We start from the raw sequence: 25,170 nt of genomic DNA, 5'->3' as shown, positions 1-25,170 counted from the left end.
GCAGCTCGTCGATACTGCCCTACGGCCGTCCGATCGACAAGGGAATCGGACGTGAGGCGAATTCGGTCGCCGCTAAACGGTAGCAGATCTAATTTGCCAATCGCATTATGTTAAAGCGCATCGCGCTCTGCGCAAGGTGCCGAGGTTGCGTCGAAGCAGTTGCACGTTGCAAAAATTGCACATCGTGCGTGTGGTAAGCTCAGCAGGTCGCAGCCGGTTACAATTCAAATTAAAAAAAATTAAATTTACACATCGTTTATTTGTTTGGAAAAAGAAAATGCAAATAAATAGAATTGCTATTGTAGAGATTATAATGATTATGTATACTACTGATTAACTATCTACGCAAGAGCAATATTTTAGAATTATTCATTATGATTTCATATCGGAATATAGACACAAAGATAGCATTTGACGTACAAAATACCTATATTCTTCCACCTCTGAATTCTCGGACAGTAAGACAAATTCATTCACATTCAACAGCACGAGCAAAAACACAACCATAATGCTTGTGCAGCGGTGCCACCATACCGTGCCACACTGGCACTCAAATTGACCCGGAATGTGTAGTCCCATAAATGGACTGCTTCCATCCCGGTGGGCGATTATTTAACGGGCAAAGTACGTAGGGCATTGTAGCATAACTACAGCACGCAACAGCCGTAGACAGCCAAAGTGCAGCACACGCACGCCTGCCGTCCTAAACGGGGCGATGGGTCGAGTGAAATTACTTCTTAATTAAAATTTAATTACTCTGCCCCCTCGCGTCTAGCGAACACACACGCACACACCAAACGACGGTCACCGTTGGGGGTGGATGTTACATAGGCACATTCACACACACACACACACACACACACGCACACGGGACCGTTTAGCGATGGCATTAATTTTGTGACATATCGATCGTGTAACGATCGCTAACGCCACCTTTGGCATTCTCACGCTTCGATGCAATGGCGCAATGAGCAGACCAAGCGGCAGTGTGCCTCTTCCTATATGAATGGTTCGAAAATGATTATTTGTTTTGTGGTACTATTCTTTGACGCAATCACAGATCAAACTGCATTAAAAAATACCGCAAAACATTACTTTCTAACGCGTTAAACTAATTATTTAATTATGATCGTTCAACCGTTTCATTTTACTTTCAGCCACAGCGACGCATTCCTGCGACCGTTCTGTTTCTCTCTAAAAAAATCGATAGAGCGCTCATCACTTCCCCCCCGACACGTCCCTGCATCGCTCCCGCGTCTTAGAAATACGCGACCAATGTTCTCACGGACAATCCGCCGGCCCACGCTCAATCCATTAAATCGTCCCGCGATAAAGTTATTTGCTGGCGCGCGTAATACGTCATTAAAGCAACTTACCGTGCAGTTTACCTCTACCGTATAGCCGTCATCATTCCGGGAGCAAAAAAAGGAATTCCACCGATCGATCGCGATCGCACAAACCCGGGCGATCTAGCACTAATTCACTCACTTACACCTTCGACCGGGGGTCAAACGGGGCCTGTGGCGCCCTTAGCCGCGACTATTTTTCTTACTTTCATTGCGAACCGCGAACGGTAATGGCTCCATTACTGGACACCGGCCCGCGCATTGTCCACCCCGGGGATGAGGTGGATGGAAATGGGGAGGCATCGCTAATAATCTTCAAATTAGCGTCGCTTCGCCACAAGCGAGATCCCTTCTGCGAGTGACCGACCAAAGAGACCACCCTAAGCAAAGCCAAAGCCATTAGGATATTCTTGTCGCGTTGGGATGGCAGAACGCGGCACCAAAACACACACAATTACACACACATCCCGGAGTACGTTGGCCTTGGGATTCATGCGCGAAGTCCATCGGACGGGACGGGAATTTACGTCGCGGCGGCGAAAGCGAAAAAAAATTAATTACTCTCCCGTACCGGCCGAAGTGTCGTCTCCGCACCGGGCCGGAGTCTTAAGCGCCGATCGGTTCTATACGGCAGTGTGGAAAAGCGGTCGACGTAGGGACGTGTGGGGAGGATCAGTCGATCGAAACTGAAGATCGAAATAGATTCCATCGGCCTTTCGGACGGAGAGATGATTCTCCGACGCTTGTCCGAACGATCGACGGCCACGGCACCGGGTGGTCATTCTGACAGGAACACTTCTGTGCGAGGCAGGACTTTAGATAGACAGTTTTTTTATGTCCCTCGATAGATTCCCTTCGGCAAAGCAAGGGAAGGAAAGAGAGCAGGAAAGCGGATTTCCATTAGCTCTCGATCCAGAACTTTCAATTACATCATACACCATGAGATGAGATCGGGCGTAATGTTGAAGCGTTTTTTTGCTTTGACGCATATAATTTTTGCTATGCCGTGGACGTCATCTAGTGTGACTTATCAAGCAGCGATAGCATTCCGATGCTTTATATCTCCCAGAAATATTCTACCAAAACCCTCATCCTTCCCTCGCTAACGGATAGGCGCAAGGTGTGATGGGCGAATATTCTAACGAGCGCCGTCACCGATCGCTGAAGCCATCGGAATGTGCTGCAGAACTCGCGCTGTGCCGAGAAGCACGTGTCACACTTAATTAGGCAGCTCCATTTTCACCTCTCCGTACGTAAGGTAACACGTGAGCGTCTTGAAAAGCGTTAAAAAAAGAAACAGAACGATCGTGCGTTGGATCCGAATCCAAGAGAAAAACTGCCCCAGCCCGGCTGCTGACAGCTTGGCTACGGGCCGGGCACTCCAGGTCCTCACTCCAGCTCCATGGGTAAGAGAGCAGAGAGTTTATCCTTAACTTTGAATTACACATTCCCTCGCCCGTCTTAATAAAGCTGTCAGCTTTCGTTCGATGTCAAAACACTAGCGCAGGCGCGCGCGCACTCTCGGCAAGGGTGCGTTCACCTTTGGTTGCCGGGGAAGTGCACTGCAAGCTGGGCGGAACCCGGGGGAGAGGAATATCTCCAGAATGCAACGGCAAGAACCCGATCCTGTGAGGTGTAGAGTGCGTGTGTGTGTGTGTGTGTGTGTGCTGCCCATCATTCTGAAGTTTGCCCAAGTGGAAGCTGAATTGCTGAAATAAAGCTCAAGCTGTAAGGTGATATCATTTAATTAGCGTGCGGCCAGAATGGAACGAGAATTTGACCCATCGTGAAGAAACGCATCCGAAGAAAATGCGTGGTGCGGCTGATTACTATAATTTGCATAACGCTTTTTTTTGCCAGTACTCGTACTTGCCTTTTTTACTCCCATACGGACCAGGTTTGCCTCCCCCACGACAGCAACGATCGCTTTGCCACCTTCTGCTATCTAGGCAACGAGGGATGGCGGTATCCGCCCTTTCGATGCACAAATTTGACCCTCCCCCCTCCTCCCCTGGCCCTCTGACGCTGCCTGCATCGTAGAAACAATGTTTCACTTTAAGCCTTTAGCCTGCTTGAATTGGATTTGATCTTTTTTTTTTTTTTCGTTTCGGTCTCTCGGTTGCGACCGTGTCTGCTGAAATGTGTGAAAATGGCTGACAGTCTTGCCGGAAGGTAGAAAGGTATGAGCATCCCAATTAGCGCTGTTAAAATCGGCGTTGGACAATTTAATAACACACAACCCACGCACGGTAACACGTTCTAGGCCCGCAAGTTTGTAGCCACGCGTTCATACACCCCCAGAATGACAACATAAAACAAAATAACATTACCCAGGTCTATTTTGCTTCTGAAGATCGTGCCAGCGAGTGAACAACGCGATTGAAAGGATTCTAGTTTTGGTGTTATTTCTCATAAAGATTTGTTTATCAAAGCCACGCGATGCAGTGCCATCATTTGTGATTCAATGGTGTTGTAACCGCGACTAGATGTTTCGGGTTTGTCTTAAAACATGATCAAACTGATCATCAACATGATGAATGTTTCTGAATAGGTATGCAAACGCTTATGCTTGAGCGTATTTTGTAACTTTTTTTATCTAGGCTGTCCTACTTTATCTCAGATCTGTCGAGGCAAGGAAATGTTTTCACAAAACGTCGCCATCGTCATGAGCTGCTGTAAAATAACCTATCTTCAATTTCCGATTCCGGAGTTGGCTCTGGAATCGATTCCGAAATGGGAATCGGCTACGGAATCAGAATCGGATTCAGAATTGGAATTGACCTGAGAATCGCAATTTGCTCCGGTAATGGAATCAGAATTGACTCCAGTAGTGTAATTAGCTCCGGAATGAGTATCAGTTCTTGAATTGATATCAGAAGCTTCAAAAGCAATATCACTGCGGGAATCTCCATGAGAATTGATCGTTTACAAGCAAATTTGGATTCTTTGCGGCCATCAATACGTAGCTTCAATGGATACAAACGCCTGTTCTTATGCAGATGCCTAAACCGACATCGATTTCGGAGCAGATTCTGATTTCGGAGCCAATTCCGATTATGAAGCCGATTTCAATTCCGGAGCCGATTCTGATACCGGAGCCGAATCCGGAATTAATTCTGAAAACTGATTCCGGACCAACTATCCGGAATCGATTTTGACGAAAATTTCATTTTTCCCATCACTACTATGAATTCATTGCATAATTTTAATAATTCCCCATGGCCACATATTGTAACCAAACTTAGAAATTCTTCGGTTGCCTGGCCCATATTTGGTAACTGTACTGATAATGATAATATTGTAATAATTTAATAGCAAAATTTTAATAATCACATACGCCATACAATTGTTCGTTTGTCAGCAGTATCTCATCAGCTGCATTACCGCGTTAACAACTAATTTCAACCGCCAACAGCACGCGATGATTTGTGAGCGATTTGAAATACCACCACAATAGCGCCCTCTCTCTATCAACATTTGCACTAACGCTAAAGCTCGCTCCGTCGCAATTGCGACGTCGGTTTTGACGTTTTGCGACGGTTTTGCGACGGTGGCCGCCAAAAAGCTCGCCTGACCTGCGGACCAGTGTGGCCAGACTACATTGGCAGATTTCGGCAGGAGCACTGTTGAGAACGCAACCATTTAAATTTATTCAATGATTTTAACGATCAATTTCTTTTTACCCTACTAGCAAAGAGAATGGAAAAGTGTGCGTCTTTTATAAATAATGTGTGTGGTTTGAAGCAAGATTGTGTGAAGCTATGAATTGAAATGTGCGTTTATTTTGCAATAAAAGTGATAAAATATTTATAAACCAAGTTTGATGTGTTCAAGTTTTTCTTTTGATTCGGGTGCACCAAGTCCGTGTAAAGGGAAGCGCACAGCGCGCTAAGAAAGAAACGAGCGGGAGGGGGTTTCAGTCCAGCGCAGCGAAACTCGCTGGAATCAAGTGGGGTACCAATTCAGCGCAGCGCAAGCTGAAAGAAACGGAAAGGAAGGGGTATACACTAAAATGGAAAATACAATGAAACAGCGCGAGCGAGCGTTCTTTTCAGTGAGTGCGCCTCGCGCATTTTAAAGGCATGCAATAGAGCGCATTCTTTCCGTGGTAGCGCTCTATCCGCCATTTTTAATTTTTAGCCCAAAACAACGGACTTCGGATCCGATCTTGGGCCGGACCCCTACCATTTCATTCTCTTTGTCTGTCGGGTAAGCTTTAACCGCCGATAGCGAGATTAAAATTCAAATTTAAATGATTTTCTTTGACGAGCAATTCTCGGAATCCACGCAACTGACATTTTCTACTTATTACGAACATTACATTTTAACGGATAAAAATAAAAAGTGCCAGACAAACAAACGTGCATCAGCGCGATAAGTAACAAATGAGGTTAGCAATCCTTGAAACAGCATCCCAAGCGCCACAGATTAAGCTTAAACGACTGAAAAATCAGATATCTGTGATTTTCGGTAGGATTAATGGAAAATCGGTAGTTTTAGGGCGCTCATCTGTGAATCGGTAGGCATATAAAAAATCGGTAGGAATACAGATAAATCGGTATTTCTGGTCACTCTGCCTAGGGTTCGCGCTTGGCGTTTGACAAATTGGATTTTGTTTACAAAAAATTCGGCACAAACTTGGCCAAAAGATTTTCCTCATTTTGCGGTGCAAAAAGTGTAACTTGTAAATTAAATATAAACTCCAAAGGGCTAAAGTGTTCATACAAAGCGGTTACACAATTTTTTCATTAGCTTGTGCTCGCTCACTTGCATTGTAAACATCGGATTTCTTCCACCGCTGTGAACCGCGCTGTGCCGCTCCGTGATTTCCATTCGGCAGAACTACTCCCGTAAAACCAGCCTGCAAAATGCCAACACAGAAGAAGAAAGTGAAAAAACCAAAAGAGGACACTGAAAGCAAAGCGCCAGCGGCCAACGTGAAGCAGGAACCGGAAGAGCTGAAACCGCTGAGCGCGTACGTCGACGACCGGCTCGAGCTGATACGGCAGGTGTTTTCCTGCGTCAAGCCGAAGGAAATCAAGTATCTACTGCCCGACTTCCTGGAGGGAAAATCGAACGACGTGATCAAGGAGCGTTGCCTGGACGAGCTGCTCGGCATCTCCACCAAGCGGTTGCACTCCATCATCCAAAACACGAAATGTCCCACCGACACGGAGTCCTCATCGGAGGGGTCGGACGTGGAAAAAATCGAAGGTATGCATTGTTGCCGGCTCTACGTATCATCTACGCTATGAAGTATCTATCTATTTACTTGTAATTTATTATCACTCTCATATTTTCATTCTTTTAGAGCACATTTCTTTAGATGAAATTTCGTCCGATTCCGATGTCGACTCGAAGCGTACCACTAAGCGGAACAAAAAAGGTAAGCACCGTTCAGACGGTCGATTCCGACTGATGAACATCTGGCACCTGCGGTACATAGCGCACTTCCATGCCAACCACATCCGTGTCCGATTCTAACTCCGCTCCGGTCACGATACAGTTGCCAGCGTGTAAATAACCGAACCGTCTGCCGTACGCAATGGCGCGGCGAATAAGCCGTTGCTGTGGAAGGGTAGAAGCGGCCAGTTCGAGAATCGGTACCGCGTACTTTCGCAGCAAAAGTGTGTCCACCTCCTGGTCGGAACTTGTGATTACCAGGACGTTACAAAACGGGTTAATTGAGCAGATTTCAGTGGCAAGCTTTGGGCTTGTAGCCGGCAAAATGATTGCGCTCGCGTTCGCTTCCTTGGAGGAAAAATCTAAACAGTACGGCAATGCGCTATCGTCCGGTGAGATGGTTCGGAGTGGCTGTTGGTTGCTTTCTAGCTGCAATCGGTTCACACCCCTTAGGAAGTCTTGTATGCGTGCAAGCTCCTTGCCGTTAACTATGACTACATCGGCCTCTTCGATCGCTGCTGGTGTTTCTTGCTTGTCCAATTGAAACAGAACAGGTTTACCGGAAGCTTTCATATTCATCAATAGTTCGATATCCTTCGTAATGTACGAGTGAAACGATTCTTCCAGCTCGCTCAAGAGTTTAAATGTTGAAGAATCATCTGCCCGTAGTATAATTTGGAGGTCCTTATAGAGATCGCAGCCTTTAAACAATTCTAAAAATTTGCGCAATGTTTTCACATTCATATCTGGAACTATAACAAATTTACACCCGTTTTTCGTAACACACTCCAGTTCAGTGAGGCTTGAAGAAAGATCCAACTCCTCATCGTCTTCTGTGTTACCGGCTTTAGGTGCACGTGTAACGATACTAAACGGCTTCAGTAATCCTGCTTCCGTTACTTTGCATGTTAAAAAATTGGCCACAATTCTTTCCACCGTCAGCTTCACCGAACCAATCGATAAAATGTCTCCAACGGTTGAGCCGGTTAGCTGCTCGAAGTTTGTCACATACTTTACCTCATCAAAACACTGACTATCATACCGTGTATCACCCGTTAGTGTAATTATTTGCTCTTCAGTTACACGGACATCCGCTTTGCCGATTGTAAACCACCGTACACGTGGTTGGGGTCCACTGAGCTCACACATAATTCCAGTGGCCATCTTCCACGGGTAGCACAGCTTGGTGTACGTATCGATCGCTTCGTTGCATCGCTCAAGTATCGTGATACATTCCGGCGGCGTGTATTTACCGCAACGAATGTGTAAAAATGTAGCCCCACTCTTCAGAGCGTGCTGGAGCTCTTCCACTGTAGTATCACTCTGCACGGTCACGGCAAGCTTTTGCCAAAGCAGTGCGTTTCTACCAATAAAGTGTTCCATTGCTTCCTTTTCTAATCAAATTGTTGCTTTATTCTTCTAGCCGACGGCAGCAAGCAAGGAACGGAAGAAAGGAATGGTGAACCAAAGTGTAAGTGTAAATTCTAATTATTCCCTTCCCATGACAAGTGCGATCTGCTAGCTAACAAGTTTGGCTCCTTGTTTACTGCAGCGGAAAAGGAGATGACTGTGCTGGAGCTGCTCGAGCTGCAGGCCCGTGCACGTGCGATCCGTTCGCAGCTGGCGCTGGAACCGGTAACGAAGATAGAAATCGACTCCGAGCATGAGGCAGAGGACGGTCGCCATGGTGACGTCGATACGGACGACGAGACGAAGCTGCCCGCAAGAGCTCGCACTGGGTCGAAAGCGTCGGACGGGGCGAAAAATGGCACTCAGTTCAAGAGTGAAAACAACGCCCAACAGCTCACGAAGCGGGTGCGGCTGAAACGTAACTTCCGCATACGCAAGGTGGGCGACGAGGACGATGATGAGCAGGAGCTGTCCAGCAATCCGCCCGACACTGGGCGGGAAAAATCGACCGAACTGGCGATGGAAGCGATGGTAGAGGAAGAGCAAGAGAAGGCACCGGAAAGTTCCCCGCAGCAGATGGACGAAAAGATGGAAGAGGATGAAGAGGAAAAACGCGCGCCAAGCGTCACACAAGCTGAGGAGGAAAAGCAAACTGAGCCGGACAGTTCAGCCGTAGAAAAGGAAACCGAAACTAATACCGCGGAAGCGAATGCTGATACGAACGTACCAGTAACAGCAACGGAAGCAACGGATGCTACTCAAAAGGATGATGCCGATGCTGAACCACCTCAAACCGTCCGTGCTAACGAGGAAGGGGATCGTGAAAGCTCTCCGGAAGTGATCCCCGTGGAGGCGAGCCCGGAAACGCTGTGCATTTCGTCCGACTCGGAGGAGGAACGGCTTGCGAAGGAGCGTGCATCGATCTTCGTGCCCAACATCGAGGAGCTGGACCGGCAGGCAAAGAAACCGCCAACCCCGGTGCCGGCACAACCAGCAGAGGATACGGAGCCGGAGGAGGGTGAAATATCGGAGGATGAAGAACAGCCACCGGAACCGGAACCAGCAGCAGTGCCGGAAGAGCAGCCGACCGAAGACAAGGAGCAGACGGGTGATGCGGAAGACACCATACAAATGGAAATCGCGGAAGGGGAGGAACCCGCTCCAGACGCTGCAGTGGAACAAGATAAAGCAAAGGCAGATACGATAGAGGCGGAGGAAGCAACGGCGAAGGACAAAAGCGTGGTACTGTCCTCGGGTAGCAGCGATGAGGGTGACAGTGGCGGTAGCTCATCATCGGACAGTAGCTCGTCCTCGGAGGCGGAGCAGGACGACGCGAAAGACGACGCACCGACAAAGCTGGACCACTCAGCCCAGGACGACCACGACATTGTGGAGATACACGATTCGGGCGATGAAACGCTGCTGCTCGAAGACAAGCCGCCCGAGGAGGAGGCAAAGTCGTGGAACTCGCGCTGGCTGAAAAGCAACCGCGTGGCGAAGGTAATGGCCGCCTCCCGGCTGGGCAACAAGGTACGGGAGAAGCTGAAGAAAAAGAAGCAAATTCAACAAGCTGCGGAACAGCAGCAGCAACAGCAACAGCAGCAAGAGAAACCAGCGGACGGTCCAGAAGTCTCGTCGGAAACGATAGCAAACGCAGGCGATACGACAACGACCCCGACGGAACTGCCCGCCAACGTGGAGCTCGGATCGGTCGAGCATTATCGCGAGCTGATAGCACAGCAGGAAAACAAACAAAACTAGATCACGCAGGCTGCTTCACTGTCTGTAAAGCATGCAAAAGCAACCCATTTTCCCCCATGTCGAGAAAAATGGTTTCAATTCGATTGAAACAAATAAAACTAGACCGAAACGGAAGATGTTTGCTAGATTCCGATACATTACCGGGAAAGGGTTTAATACTTTATTGCCTACCATGCCAATTTATATTTAACAAATTGTTCGTCTACTTACGGACAGGGAAATCGATTGACGGTTAGGAGAGGGGGAAAAGCGTGGCTATGTCAATGCTCTTGTCCCTACGAATCCTAGAGGAAGCATACTACCACCACCACATCCGCCCACTATGTATGGTTGTGGGAGGGGATGAGGAATTGACTGCGCACTTCTAAACAGCCGGGGCGCGACTGGGCGACATTTATAATTGCATAAATAATATAATATACTAACGTACGAATAGGATTAGGAAGGATTGGATGGGGAACACACGTTTTAGGTCATCATTAGCACATCATTACATCCTTTCACCAGGCGAATTTGATCGATTAACTGTATGTCGCGCGTGAGATAGTAGGCCATTCCATTTCCATCCGCTCTCTCTCTCTCTCTCTCTCTATGCGAAGCTAAAATTGCTGAAATCCGTCTTCAGCTGTATCGTCGGTTTCTGCTGCTGGGCGGCACTGTTCCGGGCGGCCGCATTGGCCGCTTCGCTCTTGCTCTTCTGCAGCGTGGCGTTCATCTGGTTGCGCTTGATGGCCGCTTCCAGCTTGCGGCGCAGGTCGGGCGCTTGTGCCATGAACGTTTTGAACTCTTGCGGATACTTTAGCCCGATCTTCATCAGCCACTGTATGGCGTGATCGTTCAGTGCCGTCACGTACTTCGATTTGGTTCGTTGTTGTTGCTGGGGCGCTAGCTGCTTCGGTTCCTCTGGATCGTCCAGGTAGTTGATGAGGATGGGTACGAGCAAGGTGAGCATCTGGATGCCTACGAAAAGGAAGCGAAAGATGGATTAGTACTTGACTATTATAATGCGAATGGAGAAGCACTCCATATGTGTGTGGCGACTATCTCCTATTCCACCACCATTACTACCTTGCATCAATTCTCCTAATGAATGCGTGAAACGGGGCAAGTAAGTAATTCAGTTAGTGGTAATTCAGTTTTACAAAACTAGCTCTCACCAAGCTTCCCAAGAAAGAAACCTCATACCCCAAATGGCAATACTTACGATTCTGCGGTTCCGCTAGCGCAATCAGCGTCTCCACCGTCGTTATACCTTCCAGCACCAGCGCCAGCTCGTGTTCGTTGGTTGGGTTGCGCGCCTGCTCCGAGTACAGCTGCTCGATCAACCGGGGTGCGAGCGCGTGTATGTACGGCGTGGACACCCGCAGCTCGCCGTTCGCAAAGATCGAGCGCATCGTCTGCACACACTTCAGGCGCACCGGCAGCGAGGCGCTCTGGAAGCACTGCCGGAAGTGGTTGATGCACGGGTACTGCAGGTTCAGCACCGACACGACACCGGGCGGCGAGTGCAGCACAAAGACCGCGATCGCCAGCATCACCGTCACCTCGTCCATCTTCGTCTCCTCGCAGCCCGTCTTGGTGAGATCGATCAGGCGGCCGAGGGCGCTCTGCAGCAGCTTGCACCACTCCTCGCCGGACAGCTCGTGACGCCCGTACCGGTCGGTGGCGAGCGTTTTCAGCAGCTGCACCGCCGCCTGCACCACCACGTTCGTGCTGGCGATCGGCGACTCGTCGTGCACGGCTTTGGTCGCCACCTCCTTGATGACGCCCGTCGTTAGGTACAGGATGGTGGGCAGGATGGACAGGGCGCCGAGCGGCGAGCACAGCTTCGGCAGCTCGTTCAGGCTTTGGATTGCGTTCGCCACCAGCAGACAGTTGTCGTCGCCGAGCTTGATCAGCCCGTTCTGGGCCTGGGCCAGCTGGCGCTGCAGCTGCTCGTTCGCCACGCGCGTACTCTGGGACGGATTCATGCCCGGTATCTGGCGCGCTAGCAGGCACAGAACGACCTCCAGCACCGCATACACTAGCGACTTGCCGGGCAATATTTCGCCCTCTTCTCCGCCTTCGCCGAGGAAGTCCAGCTCGTGGGATGGCTCTTCCGCCGGTTCGTCGTTACCATTACGTTCACCCACTTGCTCGCCCGGCTCGCCGCCAGTAGCGGTGGTGCGTGCCACCTTCTTTCGCCGCTCCGCCTCCTTCTCCCGCTCCAGACACTCGTTGGCGGCCGCTATCGTTTGCTTCAGTATCGAAATGCACAGGTACTGTACCTGCACGCTGTCCCGCGTCAGTATCAACCGATGCAGCACGTTGCACAGCTCCACGGGGAGCGTTTTGTTCTGCATTAGCATCTCGCGCGACCAGGCCGAATCGAACACCGTGTAGAGCGACTGCAGGCAGGCGATCACACTGTCCAGCTTCTCGTTCGTGCGCGTACTGCACAGCGCCTCCATGCAGATGCCAAAGATGAGGTGGAACCGGTCCGCGCTCGGGCTACCGTGCGATATCGCAGTGGCGGCGGTGCCACCGTTCGTGACGGACGCCGTTTGCCCCTTCGCGCTCGGCACATCGTTCGCGTTCGCCCTGTCCTCTTCCTGGGCGCGGGACAGCTGGCCCTCGTCGTCGCCCTGCCGGAATCCTTCCGCGTTCAGCCACAGGGCGGCCGCGTACAGGATCGATGGCCACGAATTCAGATAGTGTGGTTTGGAAAGATTCATCGTGTCGTTCGTGTAGAACGCTCCCCCGTCGTGGGGCAGCTGGCTCGCGTACTCCGCCGGCAGCGACAGCAGTGCGTAATCTTTCAGCGCCGCCAGCCAATGCTTGGACAGATTGTCCAGCTCGGGCTGCACTAGCGAGAGCAAACTTTCGCCCCGACTATCGAAATCGCCAAACTCGTCGTCGAACGCTAGCCGGCTGAACTCTTTCGGCTGGGCGGCGGACGCGCCAGCTAGCTGCGAAGGGGTGCCGGCGGACGAGCTGAGCGCCTTCAGCATCTGGCTGGCCGGGGCGGCCCCGTGCCCCACCATCGCCATAATGTACACCTGGCCCCAGGCCTTCAGAATGCTCAGCTTCTCCAGCGTGGCCATGCTTTCGTTGTACAGCTGCGTGCTGTTGGTGCGGCTGCTCAGCTTGCTCAGGTTCGACACGAGCAGCTGATGGACGCGCCGCAGATCGTTCAGATCGCGCGCGACACCGGACCCGATCCACGCGCTGCACACCTCGCACGCGGCCGCCGTCACGTGGGACGGCGTGTCCTGCGAGAAGGCGGGCCGAAGGGCCGCGCCGACCTGCGCCTGGAACTGCTCGAGCAGCAGGTGGCCCGGAAATTCGGGCTCCGGCACGTGCGCAAACTTGTCGATGATTTCCTGCAGCGTCTTCAGGCCCTCCAGCCGCAGCTGGTCCGAATCGCTCGTCGCCGCCATGAACGCCATCCGGATCAGGTCGGACAGATGCAGCACCAGGAAGTCGCCGCGCGACTTGGTCATCTGCATCTCCTTCGCCGCCAGTAGATCGAAATGGTTCGCGCTGGCATTCTCGCACGTCGCAATCACCTTGCGCACGCACTCGGCCGCAAACACGCGGGTCGGCCAGCGCGGCTGCACCGCCGGGTGCGTTGCCTGGTGGTCCTCCGCATGGAACTCCATATTGTCATCGTCATCGTCGTCATCGTCATCGTCGCCATCGTCCCCTTCGCCCCGGTGGTCCCCGGCAGCGCCATCCTTGCCGGCTGCCCCACTACCACCACCACCACCGCCACCGCCAGCACCACCGGCCCCGCCGCCTCCTCCTCCCGCTGCACCGGGCAGCGTACCTTCCGCGCCGACCGACGCATCCGACGCGACGGTAAGCACATTCTTGCACATGCTCAACCACTGGGACAGGTTTTCCGCGGCCAGTATCTGCAGCATCGAGGTGATGGTGTCGTGAATGTTGCGCACCATCTGGCTGTCGCTTTCGGTGTCGAGCATGCCGAACAGCACGCCCGGCAGCCCGTAATCCGACAGTGCGTACCGGTCCTCGTCGCTCACCAGGTTGGCCGCGTGCTCGCACACCTCCTTCGCTTCGCGCGTCGTCAGCTGGCGCAGGCAGGAGACGGCCGCCTTGCGCAGCATCAAATAGTTGCTGCTCAGGTTCTGGCACAGGTTCGGCACGAGCGTCGACAGGTTGACGTTGCGCGGCGCGAACAGGTGCAGCTGCTGCAGGCAGCCCGTCGCCTCCGCCTGCACCAGCGGGTCCGAGTGCGCCTGCATGATGGCGGCCGCGCACAGGAACGACGAGCGCGCCGTCGCAACGGAGTTCGCGTCGCCCTGCAGCTCCGGCCCGATCGTCGTGATCAGGGCGCTCAGCACACGCCCTATGCACTGGTGCACGTCCACGTGCGATTGCGGCACGGTCAGGAGCAGCTTGAGCGCGAGCGAAAGCGACGGCTCAACGTACCCGCGGAACATCGGACCGCCGGAATCGGCTATCAGCGACAGTGCGTAAAGTGACCACACCTGTACGACCGGCGAGCTGCCGTCCTGGGCGAGCGCCAGCAGTATCGACACGCTCGTGTTCAGATGCTGCGACGAGCCCATCCCGCCGACGTACCGATGGAGGCACCCGAGGGCCAACGAATGGCCCGTGCGCGTCACCACGTCCCGGGCCGACTTCAACCGATCGAAGCTGGTTTGGGCCAGCTCGGCCGTTACGCGCGAATCGCCCACCACCTGGGCGATGCGGCCGAGCGCCTCTCCCGCCGCACAGCGCAGTATCGGATTGGCGCTCGTCAGCGCGCCGATGATCAGGTTCGTTGCGCTCTTGCGCACATCGTCCTGCCCGATCGCTGACTTCGTCTCGGTCAAACCCTTCAGCCCGCTGAGCAGGGCGGTGAAGATGTTCATCTGGACCGCTTCCTGGCGCGAGCTTTTCGCGTGCTTGATGCACTCGCCAAAGTGCTCCAGCATCTGGAGCCGATGCTTGTTCGCCACCTTGGGGAAGATTAGCCCGAACAGTATGACGGACATGTCGATCACGGCGACGCCGAGCGGCAGCGGGCCCGGGCACTGCTCACCGGCAGCGATGCCACGGTACAGGCAGCAGGCATCGTGTTCCAGGGCACCCGAACCGGCGGCACTGTTTGGTTGGAGCTGGAAAAACACACACACACACAGAAAACAGGATATTAATTGCGCGTTTCCGCTGGGAGGGCGTATTGTGCCAGGGATCGTTTCGTTTGCCTGTGAGTGAAGCACGTACACTACCACACACACGCACACAAAACACACACACTCTACAGAGGTAAAAACATAATAAGCTAAACAGTTTGTACAAGCTGTATGATCGTAATGGTGATTCAATGGTGAAGTAATAAGGTTCCAATTCAACGTACTGTTGCAACACTGGTTTGCGACTGAGGTTTGCCCGTGGCACTTTTGAGGTGCAGGAAGGTGCATAAGTTCATTATAAAAAGCATTAAAAAATGGTTTTAGCAGAAATGAAACGGTTGTGTTGGGCAGAAACCAAAAAACAAAATCAAAATAGATGCTTCTTTGCAGCAACTGGGCCGTATTGTACAGCATAATAATGAAGGGCAACTAAGTACGAGTTGATCAACACAAACAGTGACAAGGCGAACGAATGGCATGGACAGCGAATGAGAAAAAAAGGGCAAATGGATGTGATGGATGCATATAGCGCAGGAGTTCAGGAAAACAAAAACACAAAACAAAACGAGCGGCAGTCCCGTCTTCGGGAGACCGAATTGGAATTGTGCACTGTAAAAAGGTACGCATTAAAAAAGATGGCAAACGTTTTGGGGCAAGCGAAAGTCACAGGGGACTAGAGGCACTAGAAATGGTCGCACTTACATAGTCACCGTCAGCCTTACGGTTCGGTTCCATCTATATATTGGGGCGGGATGTGTACGGTTTAGGTTGGAGTGCCATCGCGCATTTGTACCGCACAAAAATAAAATAAGAGTACACATACACACAACGGATGACAAAAGTAAGAGTAAGGGATCGCAAGTAGGGTGTGGGGGTAAGATAGGAAGAGGGAAGAAAACATTTAAGTTTACTCGTTTGTTTAACATGTTGCACCCTCCCATTGAATCGGTTGTGATAACGCTACTCCACCGTTGCGATGCTATCACACACCCACGATCCCACGGGCGGCTTCAATAAACGGCCGGTTAAGCCGTTTATCCGCAAGCCCGGGGACGATACAACCGTCACCTTCGCCGTCGCCGCGCGCAAAGCTCACCTGATCTTCGATCGTGCGATGGTCGGTGTCCTGCAGCCAGGTCCCCAGTATGATCGAGTCATCCCCATGGCACATCTGCCGCAGGAAGGAGGTGGTCGTGTTGGCCGGATTCTCCGTCAGCGTAAACTCCGACACCAGCATGCGCAGCAGGTGCGTGTACGACGATTCCAGCGCGTTCGCGGGCAGCAGCGATAACGTTTCGTACAGCCTCAGGCGTACCATCGCCGTCGGTGCTTTCAGATGCTGACCGTAGTTTTTCAGCACGGACGTTATGCTGCAATAAACAAAAAACGCGTATTCAACAACACAATCCAACTATACTTTTCGGACAGCAGGTAACTCACTTGATCAGCATCGCCAAAGCGCTCTCGATCGGTGTCAGCAGCCGGCGCGTAATATCGTCCGTCACGAGCTCGGGACAGTGCAGCAGGAAGCTGTGCATCACGGACAGCGCCCCGGCCCGGCCCTCGAGCGTCACCTGCCAGGTGAAGGCGTCCCCGCGTGCCTTCTCCGATTCCAGCTCCTTGGTCGAGCGGGGAAATGCGTTCCTCCAGAGCAGCAGCATCCGGGGTAGCAGACCCTTTACCACCGGCACCCCCAGCGTCATGATGGCTCCGATCAGCAGCCAGCCGGCCTGCGTTCTATTGAGCGACAGCCGGCTGTTCTGGCTTGCCGTACGCAGCAGCTCTTCGGCGGTGTTGAAGATGATTTTTCCGCGCGTGTGCGGTATCCCAAGCGGTGAGTACCGTACGCCACCGAGCACGGCCGCCAGCGCTCCACTGTACCCGGAAATGGCGTCCGGCGAGGTGCGCATCTTCTCGATCGCGTCGATAAACCGATCAATGAGCGGCGTGATCTGCCCCGGCACGGCAACGCAGACGCACCGCAAACACCAGGCGGCCGCTAGCCGGGCCGCCATACACGGATGGATCAGCACGGCACAGATAGCGTCGATGAAGTTGAGCGACTGGTCGGCGAGCAGGTTCTGCGCGGTGGTGCCGAGCAGCAGCACCAGGCTGCCCAGCTCCTGCAGCGCGCACACGAGCAGATGCTGGCTAAATAGCGTCTCCTGGTTGGAGTCTTTCGCGTTCTCCGGATTGAAGTCGATCGAGTTCATCTGCTTCGCGATCAGGTGTATCAGCTCCTTGCAGGCGGACGATTGCGCCTTCTCGCCCAGCATCTTGCCGATGACGGAGCGCAGTATGAAGTTGATGCACTTGCGCGAGTACACCGCATCGACGTGGGACGAGGCAGCCTTCGGGTTGGCCACCAGATCGAGCACGTGCACCAGGAACGGCTGCAGGTTGCGCTCCAGCCACAGCCCGCCCATCGTCTGCACGAACACGACGTACGCGTGGGTGACGCCGACGCGCACCTCCCGGTTCACGCCCGAGCTGCCCTTGATGATTTCGCCCGTGCCCTTCAGGAAGGAGACGCCGCCGCGCAGAAAGCCCGCCATCAGCACGCCGAGCGCCTCGTCCAGCGACACCGGCCGGAGCGATTTCGTGCTCGAGGCCGACGCCGTCATGCTGCTAAAGTTGCGCAGACTGCCGTTCTGCGTGCAGGCGATCAGTGTGCCGAGCAGCCGGGCCACCGCGCACCGCACCTCGTAGTTGCAGCCGTCGAACGCGCGGAAGCACAGCGAGGCCAAGCTTTCCAGCTCGGTCGTGTACAGGAACGGGGCGTGCCCGGTCATCTCCAGCAGACAGTTGGAGGCGGCCACCCGCACCGCCATCACGCGATCGGTCAAACAGTACCGCACCGCCTTGTAGATGTCCTTGTGCACGTTCGCGATGGCCGAGCCCATGCCGGCGCACACCTTCTCCAGCGTCATCATGATCTCGATGCGCGACTGCGATTCGGCGTTCTTGAGCGACTTGAGCAGGATCTGGACCGTCTCCTCGTACGAGCGGCCCATCATGCGGCCGAGCTTCTCGTACATGCAGCCGACCACGCAGATCGCGGCCAGCCGGGTCGGCAGGTAGCTCGGCGAATCGTCCTTGTTTTTCAGTATGTCATTGCACTTGTTGACCGTTTCGAACAGCAGAAACGTGTCGCCGACCGAGAAGAGGGTGGCCAGGCAGCGGGCGATCAGCTTGCGCGTGGGCGGCCCCGGCGCCCCCTGGATGTGTTGCGTCAGCTGCTCGACCAGCTTCTTCTGGCAGCCCTTGATGTCGGACTTTTGGGCCGCGACCAGCACCTTGTCCAGGAAGCGCAACCATTCGAAGATGAATACGGGCCGCTTCTGCTCCGGCAGCTGGCTGAGGGCGGCCTCGTTCAGCGTGAGACTGTGGGACAGCTCCATTCTGGCGCTTAGTTCCGCCTCCACTTCCTCCTCTTCCTGCGCCTCGGCGCCGTCGGGGCTGCTGCTGTCGAACGGGTGAAGCTGCGGGAAGTGTTTTAACGACTGTGTCGCCGCGTCGCGAATATAGCTGCCAAAGAAAGAAAAGGGGAAGCAATTGTATTAAACAAACTATTCCATGCTGGCTTTAAACAATTCGTATTCCAACAATATAGCTCGTTCTAGACATAGAACAGGCAGGTGAAACAATTTATATCTAACGTTATTCGATTGGATGTAATATTGTTTTCCGTTTCCCACCAATGTTGCTGACGCGCGCGCACACATACACAAGCGCTAGTTGATTGGTCAGTTGGCGTGTTTCACGGAAGCCTTATAAGGAGTTTAATGTCCAGCAACTTTCCTTATATTGCGCTACCATGTGTTCGACAAGCCGAACTTCTGGACGGAATCATTCCTCTGCGCATGATCTCATCTCACGCTTCAAATCTTTATTGCAGCCAGAACCAGATTGAACGATCGCTTGGCGTGATGCTATTAAATTACATGACTGTTTGAAACACCTTATGTTACAATAGAAAATGTCTTTACGGCTTGAGGGAGGGATAGATAACAGTGGTTACAAACAAACGGATCAAATTGCATCGCCTAGTACCGGGCAAAGGTGCCACAAGCCGATATGTGTTGATGACCATGACCATGAGCAGTGAGCGATTCCATTTTTTAGGTCCCCCACGGCCTATAATTCCATTTATACGATTAACTTCATTTGTTTACGATACATTTGTGAGCACGCAGTTGTTTTATTTACCGAAATAGCGACAGATTTTCGATGTGCCCCATTTTGTTTTTGCTGCCAGCACCACATGTGGTGTGAACTACAACTCGAACCGTTTGGCAAATCGCTTATGCCAGCACAAAAAATGCCAAAATAGCGGACACGGTATGACTTTTACAGTGTGGTGGTGGAGTTCATGATCAATCCGTCCCCGTTGTGGAAACGATTATTTGCGATTTCGAGATGCTGCCGAGAAATGAGAACACGTGGACGGGCACATGCTGCACGATCGCGCGGTCAAAAGATCACGCTACGAATGATCACGGCGTACGGCGCGCGGTGCTTTTTGTTTACGTTTGACCTCTTTTTTTATTTGCACTTTTTGAAAACTTGCAGAGCACCAATCTAGAGCGCGCTTCGAGTTTTATTTTAGCTTTTGCACACAGCACCAACTCGGCAACCTTTCTGCTACAGGGCAGGTTCACGGGGAGATGAGGTTGCACACAAGATTTCAAACAGGCTGGCTTCAGGTCGGTCAGCCCATTTCGCAAGACAAAAAAAAAGACGCGAGTTCCAACTATTGATCCCGTTGCCGCTTTTGTCCGTCGTAGCGCGGTTTTTTTAGTTAAGATTTTGGTTGAACAACCCGGAAGAAACACTGAACCAACAAAAAGAAGAAAAAAAGGAAACAACCGAAGAAAAAAATGCGATCCGAAGGACAACCGTGTACAGGCAGCGCAAGGCGAAAGAAGAGTTGCGTTCGTCACGCGACACCGTTCCGGGGCAGACTGAAAGGCAGAACTGTAAAGCCTGGCAACGCGCGCGCTGGCCCCGGCAGCCGGGAAAAATTGACCACGATGCATTTATTACCGGTTCCGTCGGTGTGCTACACATTGTGCTTCGGGGCGTTGGGCAGCTTACAGCTTTTGAGCAGGCGAAGCCTTCGGTACGTTCGTTCGCTCGCTCGCGCGCACCCGAGAGCGAGAACATCCGAAAGCGAAACGTGCGAGCACAGAAGGAGAAGTCCATGCTTATGCTGTGCATCTTTAGCGACTGTTTTGCGCGACCCGGGGAAAGGTTGAAGTATGCTGGAGCATTCCTTGTTTTTTTCCTCCCGCTCTCACTCTCTCTCTCTCTTCATAGCGAAGCCATCGACCCAATAAAGCTTTGGGTAGGGATTTTTCCTTCTTCTGTTCTCCTGCACGTTCGCTTTATCATTTAATCGTCTGATCCTCTCGCGGTGCTTTTGGCTTCACTCAGGGACTGTGCGACCCGACCGTTTCGTCATAGTGGCCTTTTTTGTTTTTTTGTTATACCTTCACAGCCTTACTCCTGCCCTTCGGCGGCAATCGGTGCATTCGGAGCACTGTTTGCTCTTCATGTTAGTGCGTAAAGCGTAGGAAAGCTATCATAATCATCGTCCCTATTTTTTTTCTATTGTGTAACAGAGCGCGTGTTAACGCCCGCACGGTACGGATCGTGTTATTAATAATGATCCGGGGGTTCGAAGGGAGGGTTTAGCTGTTTGGTATGATATTTAACGACATTAACATTCCACAGGATAAATCAAAATGTGTTTCCCAGGAATTTATATGCTCGCCGAAAAGGCGTTTGTTATCGAATGAAAGCAGCATTTTTGTCGTATGCTGGAATAGTTTCTTCGTTTCAGAGTTATTGTACACCTGTGGATCCCTTTAAGGTCACGTAAAAGCCATTTTCACAGTGCTTACATTAACAACCATTTCTGCCTCTGCTTGTGAGCATACTAAACTAACTAAACACCTAATGAAACGGCCCTGACTGTTTGTACTGCCCCCGCCTGTACATCAAATACAACTACCAAATTAACCAAAAACGATAAGCATATTTCTTACTAATGGCCCTCACTAACGTTGCGCGAACACGAAAGTTCGTTTTGCTTCTAAGGCCGCTCGACTTGAGGTTAACAATCGCTAAACACGCCACCGATAGCAGGAACAAACTCTCCTCTGCGGGAAGGGGGGGGGGGGGGGGGGGGGGGTCAAACTACCGGCTCCGGTGCCACAGCATCCCTTTCCTTCAGCCGGCACCAAACAAGCCGGCATCAAAGCGACATTTCCGTACAGACAGTGCTGTGCTGGATGCCGCGTAAAGAGAGTCGCTTTAATAGTTATCTTTGCTGTGTAGCCACTCTTCGCTGTCGCTGTCTGCCAAACGGCCCATAAAAGCAGACTGACGCCGGTCGGTCGGTCGGTCGGTGGCCGCCGGTTCAGTGCGCGTGTCTTTGCAGAAGCTGGGCCTGGAGGGAAAAAAAGTGCGGGACGACGGAGGCCACCCATAAAAGTGAAATCTTCCTTCTTTTTGGCAAATGGAAAGCAACCACCCGGCGAGCCCGGCGAAGGGTGGTCGAGGATGCGATGTGACCGACTGGCTGACTGTGCGTTCGAACGGGCAAAACAGTTGCCGAACTAATAATTCACCGGTTTGGCGAAGGCGCATTTAATTTATGCGAACCAATGGTTGCATCGATCGGTAACGCGCTGCTACCGTGTGTGCGGTGAGGGAAATTTCGCATTCAGGAAATGTGAATGGAAACCTTTCCGCGTTCGAGCTTTTCAACGGCTACACGGAAATATATTTTTTCACGCTGAAAAGAAGCATTTTTGATAAAAAAATTGTTTAATAAACTTTGTTTAAAACTGGCTCCCGGCAGCTATTCCCTTTTGCTTCGGTCTTCTTTTGCAATACCTATCAATTGCTTATGGCTAGTATTATGTTCGTGTTCTTGTAACATTTTGCAATTGACCGTGACACGTTCGCATGTATCATCCGGAACCTTGCCCCCCCCCCCCGCTTTCGGAACCCTCTCTGCTCCCCTCTTTCTATTCCGCTTTGCAAACACCAACCGAACGCTTCAACTTCAACTCTCTTTTAATACCACCTACGCGTTTGGATCCGTTCTTAGACCCTCCTCCCTCAACACTTTGCTGCCCAAATACGTCCAGTCCAGTACCCGTCCAGTCCAGTGCCTTCACCCTCCCTTCATCCTCCTCAGACCATTCTGACAAAGCGGTGGAACGAATTGTTGCTAAACCTTTCTGGACTGGCGCATGGAAACAATCGAACTAACTGAAAACACAGCAATCCAGTATTTCGTCACGGCAACGACGCACATAGAGCACCCCACACATGATGGATCAATCGTGCAGGCATTGCTGCCCCCGAATTTCATATCACAAGCAACTGCGGAACGAAATGAACAACGCAATCGTGGACCCCCCCCCCCCTGGACACACACACACACACATTGACACTTGTGGTTCTGCGCCCACACAATATTTTTGCTTCTCCTAGCTTTTTTCTCTAGCTTCTTCACGGGCTGGTCAATCAGAGCAAAGCAGTGAACGGCTGGTATGCGATTAAAAAAAAAGAACAAAAAAATGATATCATCCGGAAATGGGTCACCAGCTAAAGATAGTGGAGAAAACGCACTGCGCTCGGGCCCACCCCACCGACAGCCACCGGGAAAGGACAGCGCTTTGGAAAACATGCAAAATAACAAGCAAACTCCCTCGTCCTACTGCACTTACTGGTTTCACTACCCTTGCAACATAATTTTCACCAAACTCCAGCTGATTTTAGCAACACTCTGCCACAGCTCCAGCACACACACACACACACGCGCACACGGGCTGGAGGTAGAAAAAATGCGTGCGCTTCTTCTTCTTCGTCGGCTTTAGCTTGTTCTGCCTGCCTGTGATGGGTGATGATGGTGACACGATGCACACAGTTTGCTGAATTTTCACCACCTTCACTGCACCGTGCACGCTGCCGCACACGTATCGCGATGGAATGGAACTGTGCTCTTTAGGAACTGACTTCGACACATTTCACAACTCCCATTTTTGGGGGAAAAAGTGACTATTTTTTCGCTACTGCTTCGACTGTGGCTTTTTCCAAAACATTGATTTTGGCAGATGTTACCCGTACAACATGGCGAGGGTTTTTGACGTTCGAATACATATCGCTGCATCTCACTCATTTTCTCTACCCTTCCTTTGCTCGCCTACAGTGCTCGTCTCGGGCCGCTGCCAGACACACCAAAATACCACTGTAACGAAAAAACTGGCAACCGAAAAATAACGCATTGAACGCCCATCTTTTCGGTCGATCGATCTCGGTCCACATGTCGGTGAGCGAAATAATCTTGAACCCTCAAAAACCATCATAACGCCTTTCAAAAACGCTCGCCAGCGCGGAAAATACGCGAGCTCGTGAAAACCGTTACACCGTTTTTGCCTAAAGGGGTTACAGGGGGTAGGACAGTTCTACAGCATCACTCGTGGCGTTACATGCGTTACATGCCGAATAAATTGAAATTTTTTTTTTAAATTTGAGATATTTTTTTTCTGATTCACTTCAAAACATCAAAAAAGCAGCAAAAAATAATAAACCTTATTTTTTATACTATGGGCATGGCCTTATTTTAAAATGAGTGATGAGAGCAAGCGTTACACAAGAGTAACGCCACCGAACACGAAGCGAGGTGCACAGTGAGCGACTTTTCATTGCATTGCACAATGTGAAGTTCCTAGTCTTTTTTGTACTTTGTCTTTCACCTTGTACATACATTATTTTGTTGCTATTTTTTAGTTTTTATCGCGAATTTCTACTCAATTTTCGAGAGAAAACGAACACACGTTTTCAATGTTATCCTTGTTTGTCTGTCCCTTTACTAGCCCGCAGTGCGCATGTACACCCATCGCAGCAAACAGCTGATCCGGTGTTTGCAAATTGTAACGACTGGCGATTTGACACAAGGCCGTAGCGAAAAAGCCCCCCACCAAAACAAAGAGAGCTGCACACAGTTTTTCTTCGGCAGCTCTCTTCTACATCGCACAGTGGCGCTAAATTTCACCCGTTTACTTAAATCCGCAAAGCTTGTACGCACGATGAGCGAGGCGGCCCACGGAAACCGGATACCGCAGGCGTTCGAGGGCGCGGAAGACGGCCAGCAGGACATTTGGATCTTCGGGTATGGCTCCCTCGTATGGAAGGCCGACTTTCCGTACGAGGAGAAGCGCACCGGCTACATCAAAGGATTTTTGCGGCGCTTCTTCCAAAACAGTATCGACCACCGGGGCACACAGGACCGGGTAAGTGCAAACCCGCGGGAAAGTTACATAAATGAAAAAAAAAACGTAACAAACACACACTTATCTTGGTTTGTTGCAGCCTGGCCGTGTGGTGACTTTGGTACACTCGGACGACCCGGAATCGAAGGTGTGGGGCATGGGCTACCGTATCGGTGCGTCGGAGAAGCTGCAGGTACTGAGCCACCTTGACCACCGGGAGAAGAACGGCTACGACCGGCACTGTGTGAAGTTTTATCCCTACCCGCCGTGCACGGCACAGTTGAACGAACCGCAACCGATACTGCTGTACGTGGCCACGCAGGACAATCCATCGTTTGCCGGGCTGCACGACACGCTGGACGAGATTGCGGACCAGATACTGGGGTCCGCTGGGCAGAGTGGGAAAAACCCGGAGTACGTGTACAAACTGGCGGAAGCGATGAGGCAGCTTTACCCGGGCGAGCGGGATGACCATTTGTTCGAGCTGGAGCAGTTGCTGCTAAAGCGTGAGTGTAGGCCAGAGCCACCGACGACGGATGGGGATACCAGCCGGTCGGAAGCTAGTAAGGAAGGCTAGTGGGAAGTGGGGACTGAGCCTTGCGGTGCATATGCTGGCAATGCACAATAATTAGCCGGTGATCTCGTCTCCGTTACCGCGGCAGCACCACGCACGTGTTAGATGGTTTCTGAACGGTAATGTTTCACAATAGGTCGGTATGGTTTTTGAAACCAACATTTTGCTGCACAATACATTAAACAGTTGAGCTGCAAATGCTTATGTTGTCTCGGTGCGCAATGTGAAAATCGAAAGAAAGC

At 51.8% G+C, this 25,170-nt stretch overlaps 4 protein-coding genes across 8 annotated transcripts; 2 read left to right on the top strand and 2 right to left on the bottom strand.

The window, feature by feature from the left end:
- Window positions 1-5,934: 5,934 nt before the first annotated feature.
- Window positions 5,935-10,034, top strand: LOC121600030 (caldesmon). The gene is made up of 4 exons (XM_041928299.1): window positions 5,935-6,560; window positions 6,658-6,732; window positions 8,173-8,220; window positions 8,302-10,034. The coding sequence occupies exons 1-4, from the start codon at window positions 6,215-6,217 to the stop codon at window positions 9,918-9,920; spliced, it is 2,088 nt and encodes a 695-aa protein (XP_041784233.1). The 5' UTR covers window positions 5,935-6,214; the 3' UTR covers window positions 9,921-10,034.
- LOC121600035 lies at window positions 6,608-8,322 on the bottom strand. The gene has a single exon (XM_041928307.1). It carries the CDS (start codon window positions 8,130-8,132, stop codon window positions 6,744-6,746), a length of 1,389 nt encoding a protein of 462 aa, XP_041784241.1. The 5' UTR covers window positions 8,133-8,322; the 3' UTR covers window positions 6,608-6,743.
- Window positions 10,035-10,038: 4 nt separating the features above from the next.
- LOC121600007 (HEAT repeat-containing protein 5B) lies at window positions 10,039-23,210 on the bottom strand. 5 transcript variants are annotated; one of them, XM_041928279.1, is made up of 7 exons: window positions 22,810-23,210; window positions 16,505-18,592; window positions 16,161-16,434; window positions 15,767-15,799; window positions 11,125-15,046; window positions 10,989-11,003; window positions 10,039-10,880 (listed from the first exon to the last, which is right to left on the bottom strand). In XM_041928279.1, the coding sequence occupies exons 2-7, from the start codon at window positions 18,463-18,465 to the stop codon at window positions 10,510-10,512; spliced, it is 6,576 nt and encodes a 2,191-aa protein (XP_041784213.1). In that variant the 5' UTR covers window positions 18,466-18,592; window positions 22,810-23,210; the 3' UTR covers window positions 10,039-10,509. The 5 variants fall into 5 exon arrangements, with proteins under 5 accessions (XP_041784213.1, XP_041784185.1, XP_041784194.1 ...); XM_041928251.1 differs by lacking the exon at window positions 22,810-23,210 and adding an exon at window positions 19,274-21,224; XM_041928260.1 differs by lacking the exons at window positions 10,989-11,003; window positions 22,810-23,210 and adding an exon at window positions 19,274-21,224.
- A 746-nt stretch (window positions 23,211-23,956) lies between these two features.
- Window positions 23,957-25,127, top strand: LOC121590044 (putative glutathione-specific gamma-glutamylcyclotransferase 2). Its single transcript, XM_041909389.1, has 2 exons — window positions 23,957-24,375; window positions 24,455-25,127. The coding sequence occupies exons 1-2, from the start codon at window positions 23,971-23,973 to the stop codon at window positions 24,929-24,931; spliced, it is 882 nt and encodes a 293-aa protein (XP_041765323.1). The 5' UTR covers window positions 23,957-23,970; the 3' UTR covers window positions 24,932-25,127.
- The last annotated feature ends 43 nt before the right edge of the window (window positions 25,128-25,170 follow it).

The sequence above is a fragment of the Anopheles merus genome, chromosome 2R, assembly GCF_017562075.2.
Source record: "Anopheles merus strain MAF chromosome 2R, AmerM5.1, whole genome shotgun sequence".
NCBI lineage: Eukaryota > Metazoa > Arthropoda > Insecta > Diptera > Culicidae > Anopheles > Anopheles merus.
This window is presented reverse-complemented; position numbering and strand designations above follow the sequence as displayed.